Raw genomic sequence first — 13202 nt, forward strand, 5'->3', positions numbered from 1 at the left:
CCCTGTACAGACAGACCCAACGGTAGAGGCTCGGGAACGTGGACTCCTGAGGTCGGATGGGTTCAGGTGAGAGGCTGGGGGACTGCAGAGGGAATTCCAACAGGAGAGGGTGGCAAGGAGTGGTATGTCTATAGATTTAGCAAGAGCTTTGAGACAAACAGAAGCAGGCTCCAATCCTGGCTGTATACTTGCATCTGTGTGACCCTGGGCAAATCCCTTGCCCTCTCTGAGCCTCAGATTCTTATTTTTTAAATGAGGATAATAGTATGTGCCTCCCAGGGTTTGTGGTGGGGATTGAATGAGCTAATGCACACAAAACACTAAGTACACAGTAACTCAGTTGTGGTGTGGTTGTTATTATTATAACAATTCTTACTAGACACAAAGACCAGGCAGACAGTTTGTACTGAAAGGGTTGAGTAGCAGAAAGAAGGCCCACCCCTGGTGAAAAGGCTCAATCCAGGTCCCCTTTGAAGAGTCTGAGGTTGGGGGCAGGCCTGAAGCCCAGGAGATAGGGCAGAAGCTGCACCCAATGAACGGAATCCTGAGAAACAGGCTAGCCAAGCAGGAGGCTGGACTGGTGCCATAACCTTATGTGATAGGCTGAAGTGCTTTAAATCCCTTCTACCTCTGGTCAGGATTGGTTGAGAGTCTTGCTGGGTGGGACTAGTAGGAGGGGCTGCAGAGAGCAGGTGCAGGGCTGGGAAGGGTTCAGAGATGAGCAGGGTAAGGGGCTCACAGCTTAGCTGGGGAGACGGGGTGAGCATGAGTGAAACGCTAGATGCAAGCAGTGTGTGCTCAGACTTGAACAATTGAGAAATGGGGTTAGAGGAGGTTGGAGGGGTAAGAGCTATGAGGGCTAGCATGGTCTGCTTTTAGGGAGAGGGTGTGGCTTGAATGAGGTTTTAAAGGATGGTTAGATAGGTAGAGGTGAAGGGGAACAGTGAGAGTAAGGGCATCGAGGCAGGAAAGCATGTGTCTTGCCTAGAAGACAGAAAGGGCCCAGCTGGTCTGGAGTGGAGATATTCTTTGTCCAGGAGAGGAAGGATTGAGACTGGAAGGTCAATCCATAGAGAGCCTTGAATGCCAGGCTCGTGGGCAGGGACTGTGTCCATTTGGCAGTGGGGAGCCACTGAAGGTTATTGAGCAGGGGAGTGACGTGTGTTCTGACTGGATGGCTGAGCTTGAGCCAGGCTGGGAAGACATTGGGAGGGAGAGCATGTGGTGAGAATCAGAAGGGGAACGGTCTTGATTCCAAGGTCACTTAAGACTGAAGAAGGGCTCCTTGATCCCTTGGGTGGAGGTTTGTGATGTTACACAGAGAATACCCCTTTAGGGGCCTAGATGCCTTGCCTTGAAAGAGGTCTCAGTTATCAGTGGGCAGATCTGCCCTCCCAGCTCTTCTGTGGGATCAAGGGCAACCCCTTCATCCCTCTGATCCTCAGTTTTCTCCTCTGTGAATTGGGCACGATTTAACCTATCTCCAAGGATGAGTGCAAGGATTAATGAGAGAAGGGGGAAAGGGTCTAGCCCAGTGTTTGGAGCTTATAGGTACTCAACAGATGGTGTTCCCTCCCCATCTCCCATTGTGTGTCTGGCACAGAACTGGACACAAAGTCTGGCCCTCCAGTCACCACCAATTAGATAGAGCTTCTGCTTTCAGAGCTCATTCATTCATTCATTGTTCAGTCATTCAAGCAGCATTCAAGCAACATTTCTGAGCACCTACCATGTGCCAGTCGCTGGGACACAGATTTGAATTAGACCACTGTCCCTTGGCCTTGAAAAGTTTATTTACTCATTCATTCAGCAACATCCATGGAGCCCTAGTGTGTGTTTTGGCCAGGTGGGGGCTGGTGTTGGGGGTAAAGAGAGCGTGGCTGGCAGGGGAGGGGGTGAATTGGACCCACAGGTCACACCTCTGCATCTGGGAAGAGCAGGAACCCGGTGAAAATGCTGTTGGCCCCATCGATGCCTACCAGGGCATTCTTGTCGGTGGCCTGCAGGAAGACGGTCTCCCCCAGCTCCAGCTTGAGCACGACGCTGCCCGTGGTCACCTGGAAGGTGTTGTAGACATAGTCGCAGAAAGTGAGCACCTTCTGTGTCTGCTCCCGGCCCCGCATGAGGTTTACGCACAGGTTCCCTCGAGAGCTGGCGTGGTAGGTGAAGTAGTAGAGGCCGGGCACCCTGCACGTGAACTTGCCGTTTCGATACTCGTAGTTGTTGTTGGTGTTGGTGATCATGTGGTCGAAGCGGATGACCTGGTCCCTCCTCAGGGGGCTGTTGATGGTGCGTGTGGCCGAGAAGGCGATTTTCTGCGTGGCCTTGTAGTCTCCTGATTCACCCTTGGGGCCATGGACTCCGGGAGGCCCTGGGGCACCTTTGGGGCCAACGGGGCCCTTGGGGCCGACTTTTCCCGGAATCCCAGGAAACCCTGGGTCCCCCTTCTCTCCAAGCTCACCATGGTCTCCAGCTAGCCCTGGCAGCCCTGGAAGGCAGAGACAAGAGATATGAGGGGACCAGAGGTCGCTGAGAACCCGGAAAGAGCTGGGCTGGGAGGCAGGGAGCCTGGCTGCGTAACCTCAGACAGGTCCCTGCTTTTCTCTGGGCCTCAGCTCCCCATCTGTGAACAAGAGGACGGGATGTCGGGGAGGGCCTCCGAGTCTCCTTCCAGCCCAGCTTTCCGAGTCTGAGATGTGCTTGACAGTAATGGGGACCGATGCCCGTGGGGTGGGGAGCGGTGTCTCCCTCAGGAAGGTGCTGGACCTGCCCTCCTCACCAGCTCATACAGGCTTAAGCCTGGAGCAGGGATCAGGAATTCTGGGCACACGTGCTATCCCTCTCCACCCCCTCCCTGATGGCACACATCCCTCATCAATCACGCATTCTTTCTTGCTGAACCCGGAAGCGACTATTAGAATCCTTCTCACTCCACCACTCCAAACAGCTACTCCTCCTTGGTTTGGCAGAACACAAGATAAAACCTTTTCCAGTAGAGTGGCAGAGTATAGTGGCTGTGAACATGGGCTCAGAGGACAGGCAGATGTGTTTCTCATGTCACATCTGCCATTATTAGTTGGGTCACCTTGACTGAGTCACATTCTCCAAGGCTCAGCTTCCTCATCTGTAAAATGGGGATGATGATATTTTGTGGGATCGTGAGCATGACGATATTTTGTGGGATTGTGGGATTGTGAGATTACGTGAGGACAGCGGAAGGCTACGGTTAAATGAACGCATGGACTACATCTTACAGGAGGGTTTTATGGCAGGAAGTCTCATTTGAGCCCTGTGACAACTCTGAAAAAGAATCATTATCCACATTTTACAGGTGAGGAAATAGCAATTCAGAGAGGCGAAGCCACCTACCCTGGAGGTAACAACCCAGGACTGTGTGACTGCAGTGGATTTAGTGGTAAGAGAGCCATGGTTTGGCCTCAGCCTCAACATTTACTGGGTTCCCTTGGGCAAGTCAGTAGCCTTTTGGACATCAGTTTTCCCATCTGTAAAATGGGAATCAGAATTCCTTCCTTGCAAAGTTATTGTGGAGGGCTCAGCAAGCTGATGGATTTGCAAGTGTTTTGCAATCCCTAAGGTGGGCAACTGGGACTTGGGAGGTAAGAGATGGGACCTTGGTCAGTGACACTAGTCTGTTCCCAAAGTCCACAGTACCTTTCTCTCCCTTTATCCCTGGAGTCCCTGGTTTGCCGTCGGAGCCCGGTTTCCCGGGGATGCCCGGGATGCCAGGGATGGCCGGGGGCCCAGTGCAGCCACTCTGGGCCCGGGAGGCGTGTAGCAGACTCAGGAGCATCAGCGGCAGCAGCACTGGGGCGCCGCCCCGCGGGGTCTTCATCACGGCCCTGTCTCAGCTGCTTCCTGTGGGGGGGGGGACAGGAAGATGCGGTAGGTGACGGCCATGGTTTGTTCATTCACTCCTTCACTTGTTCCTGTGTTCACTGAGTGCCTTATCCCCCGGACCCTGTTCTGGGTGCTGGAGATTCGCTGATGAACAAGGCAGATGTGGTCCCTGCCCTCATGGAGCTGACAGTCTGGGAGACAATAAACAGGTCAACATACAAGTCAATAGAACTAGTTATAGACCGTGGTGAGTGCCCTGGCCGACATTAAAGGGTGCCTGGAGGGCTGGTTTTGTGAGGGAAGTCCTCCCACCAGGAAAGTCTACAGACTTACCACCAGGAAAGTCTATAGTCTGTAGACTATAGACTTTCCCACCAGGAAAGTTTTTTTATACAAGGGAGGCATCTCTGAGAAGTGATGTTTAGGCCGAGACCTGAAGGTTCAGACAGAGCTGGGGCAAGAATGTTCCAGGAGAAAAGGACAGGGAGGGCAAAGGGCCAGAGGCAGCACAGAGTCGGAAATGTGGAGGATCAGCAGGGAGGCCAGTGTAGCCAGAGGGGAGTCAGGGGTCGGAGGACCGGAGGTCAGGGTCTTGATAGCTGTGGTTTGGGATTTTATTCCAAGTGTTCTCAGTCATTAGAACTTCTGAGTTCGGGCTGCCTATGCTGCTTCCAAAGCGGGCCACGTCACATCCTCAGAGCAGCCCTGCATGGAAGAACCAATTTTTCTACACCGAAGAGGAGACTGAGGTTCAGGGAGGTCAGGTCACTCGCTCAGGGTAACAGAGGAAGGACCGAAGCCGGGACTCAAAGCCAGGCCTGTATGGCGTGGAAGCCGGTGTCCCTGCCGGTGCACCAGGCCCCTTCTTCTGGCAGAATATTCTCAGGTCCCTCCAAAGGCTGGGGGCCCCGGTGAGAGGACGGCGCTTGCCCCTTCCTAATCCGGGGAACGAGGAAGAAGCCCTGGGCTGTCTTGAGCTGGTCAGCATGGCCAGTGCCCATGGCATCGATTCTCAGGACAGAAGGGACCTTAAAATTCATCTAGTCCAACGCTTAGCTTCTTCTTTTTTTCTTTTTTAAATCGAGGTGACATTCACATAACATAAAAGTAACCATTTTAAAGTGAACATTTCAGTGGCATTTAGCACATTCACAATGTTGTACAACCGCCTCGTCTATCTAGTTCCAAAATATTTCCATCACTTCAATAACACCCAAATAATATTCTGTACTCACTAAGTAGTTACCCCCAAATCCCACTTCCCCCCTGACAACCGCCAATCTGCTTTTTTGACTCTATGGATTTACCTATTCTGGATATTTCATATAATTGGAATTATATACACTGTGAACTTTTGTGTCTGGCTTACTTCATTTAGCATAATGTTTCTGAGGTTCATCTACATTGTAGCATGGATCAGTACTTCATTCCTTCTTATGGCTTAATAATATTCCATTGTATGGACAGATTACAATTTGTTTATCCATTCATTATTGATGGGCATTTGGGAAGTTTCCACCTTTTGCCTACTGTGACTAGTGCTAATGTGAACATTCATGTACAAGGAATTGTTTGAAACTTGTTTTCAATTCTTGAGTATATACTCAGGAGTGGAATTACTGGGTCTTATGGTAATTCTGTGTTTAACTTCTTGAGGGACCCTCAGCCTACTGTTAAGTCTCCTTAATAACATCTCTGCCAAGGCCCCTTCCGTCCATGACTTGTACCATCTCAGTGATGGGAAGCTCATTACCTTCTGAGGCAGCCCATTCCACCTTTGCCCAGATCCAAATTCTCTCCATCTTTCCAGGCCCAGGTCAAAGCATTTTTCCTCCAGGAAGCCTTTCCCTCATTACCCCTCAGCCCACAAAGGCTGAGCAGTTTCCTGCTCTTAAAATAGGAGAGCAGAGGGGTCCCTGCTCATCTCCCAAGATAACCGTGGGGATCCAGGTGAGGCCATGGCTGGGGAAGAATGATAGGGTTTTGGGCTCTAGTTCAGACCCGTAGCTGGGGTTTTCTGATCCTCACAGCACTCCAGGGAAGTGGGTTGTGATTATTTTCCCACCTTGCCGATGAGGAAACTGAGATGCAAACATTAGAAAACAACCCTCCCCAAATCACCCAGTGAGCTGGCTAATGGTGGGGCTGTGGCCAGACCCCTGCCCCCTCTGCCTCATGAGGCCTGTGCCAGCCCAGAAAAACCTGCTGATGTGGGGCTCATGTGCTCAGAAAGTCAGCCTCAGCCCCCTCGGTCTGCTCCTAATCAGTTCATGGCTCAGACCAGGAGCTGAATTAGACCAGGGGCTGTACTGGGTACCAAGGAAAGGGGGGCTGCAAATGTGGGTGTGACCAGGGCCACGAGTGACCAGCTTAGGCTCTGTCACGCTCCCAAGAGAGGGTGGCTCTGGGGATTATCCTGCTTATCTGGCTGGAGGTTTTACACAACGACAATTTGACACCCTTAATAATCAATGCGTTGGGCACTTAGCAGGTGCCAGGCTCTGTGCCAAACACTTCACAGGCCACGTTCTCTCATTTAATTTGGTCCTTACAGCAGCCCCCTGGGAAAGCACCCCTGCTTTCTCATTTCACAGACGAAGAAACTGGGCAGTGGAGAGGGCGGGAACCTCGATCAAGGTCACGCAGCCCTGGTGTGGCTGAGATTCAAACCTGCTCCCCATTCAAACCCATCCAAACCCCATGGGGGACAGCGCTGGCTGAGCTGATATCCTTTAGGGCTCACAGCAGCCCTGAAAGGTTCTGTTATCCCCAGAGAGCGTCCAGGCTGAGAGAGGTCATGTGACTTGGCCCAGATCACCAGCACCTGAGAGGCAGAAGCAGGGCTCAGCTCCAGTCTTGGTGACCCCAAAGCCTTTATCCTGGTGCCTCCCCATTACCTGGGGCCCCAGGTAGCAGCAGACTCCCAAGCTGACCCCCAGAGAGTTTGACTCCCGAGGTCTGAGATTGGGTCCAGGAATCCTCACTGTCAGACACTCCAGGTGGCTCTGAGGCAGGGGATGCAGAGCCTTTGGGAATCACCACCCTCTGCCATATTGGTCCTGCCCGCCAGTCCCCCCAGGCGCCGAGCCCCATCCTCACCTGGGAACCTGGTGTCCTCTGATGCCGCTGGGCTGGGCAGCAGTGGGACCGGGAGCCGGGAGCCTCCTGTTCTCAGTCCAAAGCGGAAGTTCCATTCTCCAGCGAGAACAAGGGCCTTCCCCTGACAGTCCCCACCCAGGGGCCCAGCAGGCCGGCCCTCCTCCCTGTCACCCCATTCTCACCGTGTTCTGCTGTCCTCAGGCAGTTTCAGGTCCCGTTTCTGCAATCTGGAGGGGTTTACTGTAAATAGGATGGGTGGGTGGCCAGTTTGGTTTTGCCAGCTCAGCAGCTTTCGGGGGAAACGGGCTGTTCCGGGAGAATGTCCACAACTGGGGGCTTGCCTGCCAAGGCCCCTGACCTCATGAATTTCTTCAGGAACAGGGGTGTTCCTCAATGAGATGGAAACATGGCTGGCCTGGTGCCCGAGGGCTGGATTTGGAGTCAGGAACTTTGATTCATATGCTGGCTCTGCCACTTACCAACTAAACATTCTCAGCCAAGGGAACCCAAGGGAGCCCCAATTTCCTCTGCCATATGGTGGGACCATAATTGCACTTGCTCTACAGATTGCACTGGGGGGCTCAGATGGGAGAGCGGAGGAGAAAGAGGAGGGTAAACTGTAAAGTGCAGTGCACATGTTAATTGTTAATATCATACCATGTCCCAGGCCTCCTCTTCCTGGGCTCATCTCTTCTGCTTTCTTTCCCTTCTACACCCCGGCTCTTTCCCTGTTCTCAGAAAATAATCTAATAATGAAAAATGAATTTAAAATGTGGTCATTATTTACTTATACCCCTTCCTCTGCTTCCCACAGACCTGTAGCTGATGCCTGTAATAGGCACAGGCAGGAGCTTGTTGCTCGTAGATCCTGGAATCACAGCAAGTTCGGGCAGGAGAGGGGCTTGCAGGTCACCCAGCCCGGGCCGCTTATTTTATATATGGGGAAACCGAGGCCCAGAGGGGAGAGAGCATTGTTCAGCAAATATTTATCATGAGCCTCTATGTACACTGGCGATAGAGCCATAAGCAAATCAGCCCTGGGTCCTGCCCCATGGAGTGTCTCTTCTCCTGGGGGAGACCGGTATTAAACATCAAGGGACACAATGGTTCATTGCTCCTGTGATGAATGTCACAAGAAGTAGCTGCTGGAGCCCACAGCTCTCGCTAGTGGCAGATGCAGGACTTGGAACCAGGCATCCCTGGCACCGGGATATCAGCCCTCTTACCGAGGCTGCGTCTAAAGCAACGTGATGCCCCTCTCAGGGATGGTTGCCCAGCAAGTCCCAGGAGCTGCCATAGGTCAGGAGGGCTCTCTTGACATCTGTGCTTAGAGAGAGAAAATCGTTGGGCTTGTGGATGCTTCTTGGCGGAAATTAAGTGTTTACTGCCGAGGGTGATAGGGAAAGAAGAGACTCGTGTGATAAAACCCAAGGGTCTCTGGGTTCAGCCAACTATAGACCCTCCAATGATTTGGTGGCTGGTAAAAATGGGAAAAGATGGGCTTGAATTTGGGGTAGAAACAGAATGAGCCTAAGAACAGGAAGCAGCAGGGTGGGGGGGTCAGGGCACGGGCTTTGGAATCAGCCCTTCCTAAGTTTGAATCCCAGGCCTACCTCTTTCTAGCTATGTGGCGTCAGGCGTGTTTATTGGCCTCAGTTTCCCCGTATATGAGTCAGGGGCATGGGCACCCCCTCCTGGGGTGATTGTGGGGCCAGTGAGGTAACCCCGCATATCCAGGGCCTAGCTGAGTGCCCAGCCCTCAGTAGGCACCCAAGGCAGACCTGGGAGTAGTGTGATTTCTCTGAAGAGAAGACAGAAATCTTGGAGCCTGGAGGCACAGGAGCCATGCCTGGATTAGGGGTCAGGAGCTAGGGAGACCCTTGGCCCCTGAGTGAGAGCCAGCTGGCCTCTGTACCCTTAAAACGCTGGCTTGCATCCCTGATAGAGAGGGGACAATCCCTACAGAGGGTGGAAGGGAAGCCTAAGACCCTTCCACATCCCGTGGTCTGAAAGAGGCCCCCTGCTCCTTGGGGTGCCTCGTACTAGCTCCTGTCCCACCCTTTCTATCCCCCTTAAAAGCCCTCCCCCAGCTCCCCTCAGCCCAGCAGACAAGCTGGCATTTTCAAAGGCCTGTCTCTCCTGGCAAAGAGAGAACAACAAAGAAACAATTATGGAAAATAAAAATGGTACAAAAATGGTCGTTTCCGAAGTACAGGTTTCTGATCTGACACCGTGGCCTACATAAACGGTGCATTGATTTTTTAAACAAAAGAGAAATGAGAAGAAAGATGTATCATTTGTGGCATTGCCGGGCGGACTGCTAAGTGGCTGCTGGAGGTGAGCTGTAGGTGGAGCGGCCCCATGACCCCCGCCTTGTCCCTGCCAGGGGCTCTCAGACTCTGTGGACCAGGCCGAGTTCCTAGGCCCTGGCCTCTGTTATTGCTGTGTGTGTGTGTGTGTGTGTGTGTGTGTGTGTGTGTGTGTCTTCATCTCTCCTTCCTTCTCATCGGACACGTTTCCCATGCCCCTACTATGCGCCTGGCCTGTATCAAAGTGGCCCCGCCCTCAAGAATGCTCACAGTCCGGTGAGGGATGCAGACCTGTAAGGAAATAAGTGCAGAAAGGCCAGGTGGTGGACCTCGTGCATTGACTTTGCCTGGCGGACCGTCCACCCACCCATGTCTCTGTCCTCCCCAAACCCTTCTTTTTTTGTATGATCATATTTATCTGTGAAATCCCGAAAAAAATGATTAAACTCACAGAAAAAAAATCATGCATCATGCTTGTGGCTCCCAGCAGCAGAAAACCGGTGGGAGGAAATACAGGATAAAGGTTGTTCAAAGGTACAAACTTCCAGTTATAAGGTAAATAAATACAAAACAGGTAATGTACAACAAAAACTCATACGCCACAATAGCAAATAATCAAACTATAATATGGACTAAGGAACTGAATCGACGTTTATCCAAAGAAGATATCCAAATGACCAATAGATACATGACCAGTTACTCACCATTACAAAAGATGGAATGTACAAGAAGGCCAAAATGAGCACAGCTGTAGGATTCTATAAAAGTTGTTAAGGCAATAGATCCTATTCATCACAAGAAGAAAAAGTTTTTTTTGGTAACCATTTCATAATATAGGTAAGTCATATCATTACACTTCAAAATTTGATATCATAAAACAAGAAAAACATTTAAAAGGTAAAAACTAAAAGTGCAAAATTATCAAAGAGGACAAACTACTACTGTTTTACCTTTAGAATTATTGTATTAAATCTTAAATGTACAACAGCTTCTTAACTCTACACACGAAATAGATTTTTTTTTAGAAGAATGATGTTATGTCTTATTACACCATGGTTCTGGCTAATAGTCTTTCAGAACTTTGAGAAAAATCTTGAAAGAGGTTTCACATGTCACCCAAAACTTTGAAATTTGACATTATCAAAGAAGGGATGCTTCCACACTTTTATAGAGACCACTGGAAAGACACAACAATTCAAAAGCTAAGAAACTGTTTCAAAAGCATTTTTTATAGCCTTTCCTCCACAGGAAGGTAATGTTCTTACATAATTGAGTCCGCTCACAAAATGGCTCTGTGTACCTGCTCTGGTGTCTTCTGCCATATCACTGCATATTTATGCATGACTGAGATAAGGGTTTCCTGAACATTGTTATTTCGATAACCTAAAGCTCTTCTGTTACCTCTGGGCTGTAATTCTCTATTTATACAGTCAAGCCCATGGCAAATAAGAAGCTCAATATCATCTTGTCTGTCCATAACCCCCTCTTCCTCCACTGCCTCTTGGACCATAGTTTCCTCCACTATATGATCCTCCCATGTTCCTGCTGCCACTAAGTTTTCCACTCTTCAGTAATTCGTACTTAGAGGGTTTCTGCTTATAATTCTCCAAATCACTGTAATTTTGACTTCCATAATTTCTTCTTCCATAGTTGTCATAACCAGCTCTGGAGCTCCCATCCTGGTTGCCATATCCACCACCATATCCTCCTCGTCCTCCTCCATAACCAGGGCTAACCCCCAAATTGCCACCTCCAGACCCATGATAGCCATCCCCAAATGTATGTCCTCTTCCATATCCATCAGATCGTCCTCTAAAGTTCCTTCCTCCAAAATTTCCTGCTCCAAACTTTCCCCCACCACCATGAAAATATACAAAACCAGCGGTTCTTCCTCTTCCACTTCTAGAACATTGGCCTTCTTGCATTTCTTGTCTAGACAAGGCCTTTCTTACTTCTGCATGATGACCATTGATGGTATGATTTTTCTGCAACACAATCTTATCCACGGGATCATGGTCATCAAAAGCAACAAACCCAAAGCCTCTTTTCTTGCCTGACTGCCCATCAGTAATTATTTCAATGGCATTGATTTTTCCATATTTCTCAAAGTAATCTCTAAGATGATGTTCCTCAGTATCTTCTGCAATTCCACCAACAAACAGCTTCTTCACAGTGACAAGAGCCCCCGGCTTTCCATAGTCCTCTCTTGGGACAGCACGTTTGGGCGTAACCGTTTTCCCATCAATGGAATGAGGTCTGGCAGCCATGACAGCATCAACCTCAGCCATGGATGAAAACGTGACAAAACCAAATCTTCTTGATTTTTGGCTTACAGTTTCCCGTATTAACACACAGTCTGTAAGATATCCCCATTGCTGGTAGTAGTTCCACAGACTTTCTTCTGTGGTTTCAGAGCTCAAACCACCAATAAAGAGTTTACGGAATTGTTCCTTTTCTCTCTTATTCCTCTCCAAAGGAACAGATTTTGGAGCTTTCTTCATCATGGGCTTACTAGCTTCAGCCATTTTCCCGAAACTCAGGGGGATGAGGGAGATCTCAGGGCACGAACAGGAACCGAACTGGCCCTTGCGCTATGGTGAGAACACAAACCTGATGGGTCCTGACCCTGCGGTCAGAACTTCCACTGCTCCAGGAAAACAGCTCTAGGAGCACCTCCATGGGGACCCGGCGCTGCTGCCTCTGGAGCCGCTGCCGCCCTTGAATCAACCTTGAGCAACTTTCAATTTTTCAGAATAGGCTGATTGGTGAAACAGGTCAATGCAGGTTCCCCTAGTCCCAAGAGCTGTCCTGAGACCCACTCCTGAGATGTAGACAGCCTGTAGCTTGCTGGAAATAGCAGTCCTTCCCAAACCCCTTTGTGTAACAGGCTTGGGTCCAGAAATCTGTTTTTTTATTTTATAAATAAGTCTGCAGGTAATTTTGTTGCACCCCCAGATTTGGGAACCTGGGCTCTAACAAGTCATGAATCTGTGGTCCAAGTCGGTGGAGGACCCTGTGGGAACACGAAGGGGAGAATCAGAGAAGGCTTCATGGAGGAGGTGATCTTTGTGTTGATTCCTGACAGCTGAGTGTGTATTATCTAAGTGGACGGAGGATTTGTATGAGCCGGGTGGGGGCTCTACAGAATGAAGGAACATCATTGGCAAAGCTATGGGGGTGTGAAACAGCTTCCTTCAGGAACAAAGGAGCCAAAGTGGATGGCGGTGGTTGGAGAGCTGAGCTCCAGCCTCTGCTGTTACAGCCCATCTCATGCCTCTGTGAGCTCTGTGGGGCCTTGTGGGGCCTTTTGGAACCAAGCTGAGAGCCCAATCAGGCTGGGGTGGTTTTTCCTGGCCTGAGTGAGCCTTGGGTTTCACTGGGCTCTGAGGCCGGACCCTCAATCTGCACAGGAAAGTTACACTTTTTATCTTTTTGAACCCGAACTGTCAACCCCTTCTCATGGTGAGTGCAGCGAGAGTGCAGCAGCTTACGGCCGGCTTCCTGGTCCTCCAACAAGGATCGGGGCAGCTGGGCCCAACTGTTCAGCAGTCTCACAGTGAAACCCTGATGGCTTGTGGGCAGTAGTGGTTTTGGATGGTCTCCTGGGGGCCCCCAGAGTCTCAGTTATTCGGGGAAAATCAGACATCCAGGAGTCAGATTCTCACTCTCTCCCTCACCCATCCATGCCCACCTAGAGCACAATTACGAATATTAAATCATTTAATAGATGCGTTAGCATAATGCCTGGTGTATAGTGAGTGCTCAATAAATGTTAGCTATTACGATTTTTTACTTATTCATTCCCTCTGCTTTTAGTCATTCATTCACCCCAATTCACTCACTCACTCACTCAGCACAAATTCATTGCCCATCTTGCCTTCATCTGTGCTGGGCCTGCCTGAGCCCAAACCCCTCTTGTGATGGGTGACCCCAAAC

The 13202-nt window shown here is 50.2% G+C and overlaps 1 protein-coding gene and 1 pseudogene across 2 annotated transcripts; both read right to left on the reverse strand.

The window, feature by feature from the left end:
• Positions 1-1773: 1773 nt before the first annotated feature.
• Positions 1774-7067, reverse strand: C1QB (complement C1q B chain). Its single transcript, XM_082449437.1, is given in 4 exon segments — positions 1774-2488; positions 3673-3865; positions 3867-3876; positions 6958-7067. Coding segments are annotated over 4 exon segments (873 nt in total). The 5' UTR covers positions 7053-7067; the 3' UTR covers positions 1774-1913.
• LOC309654848 (heterogeneous nuclear ribonucleoproteins A2/B1 pseudogene) lies at positions 6958-13090 on the reverse strand (annotated as a pseudogene). The gene has a single exon. The product of its transcript is annotated as a heterogeneous nuclear ribonucleoproteins A2/B1 pseudogene (transcript).
• Positions 13091-13202: the final 112 nt, after the last annotated feature.

This window comes from Balaenoptera physalus (genome assembly GCF_965194825.1).
Source record: "Balaenoptera physalus genome assembly, chromosome: 1".
In the NCBI taxonomy this organism is placed as follows: domain Eukaryota; kingdom Metazoa; phylum Chordata; class Mammalia; order Artiodactyla; family Balaenopteridae; genus Balaenoptera; species Balaenoptera physalus.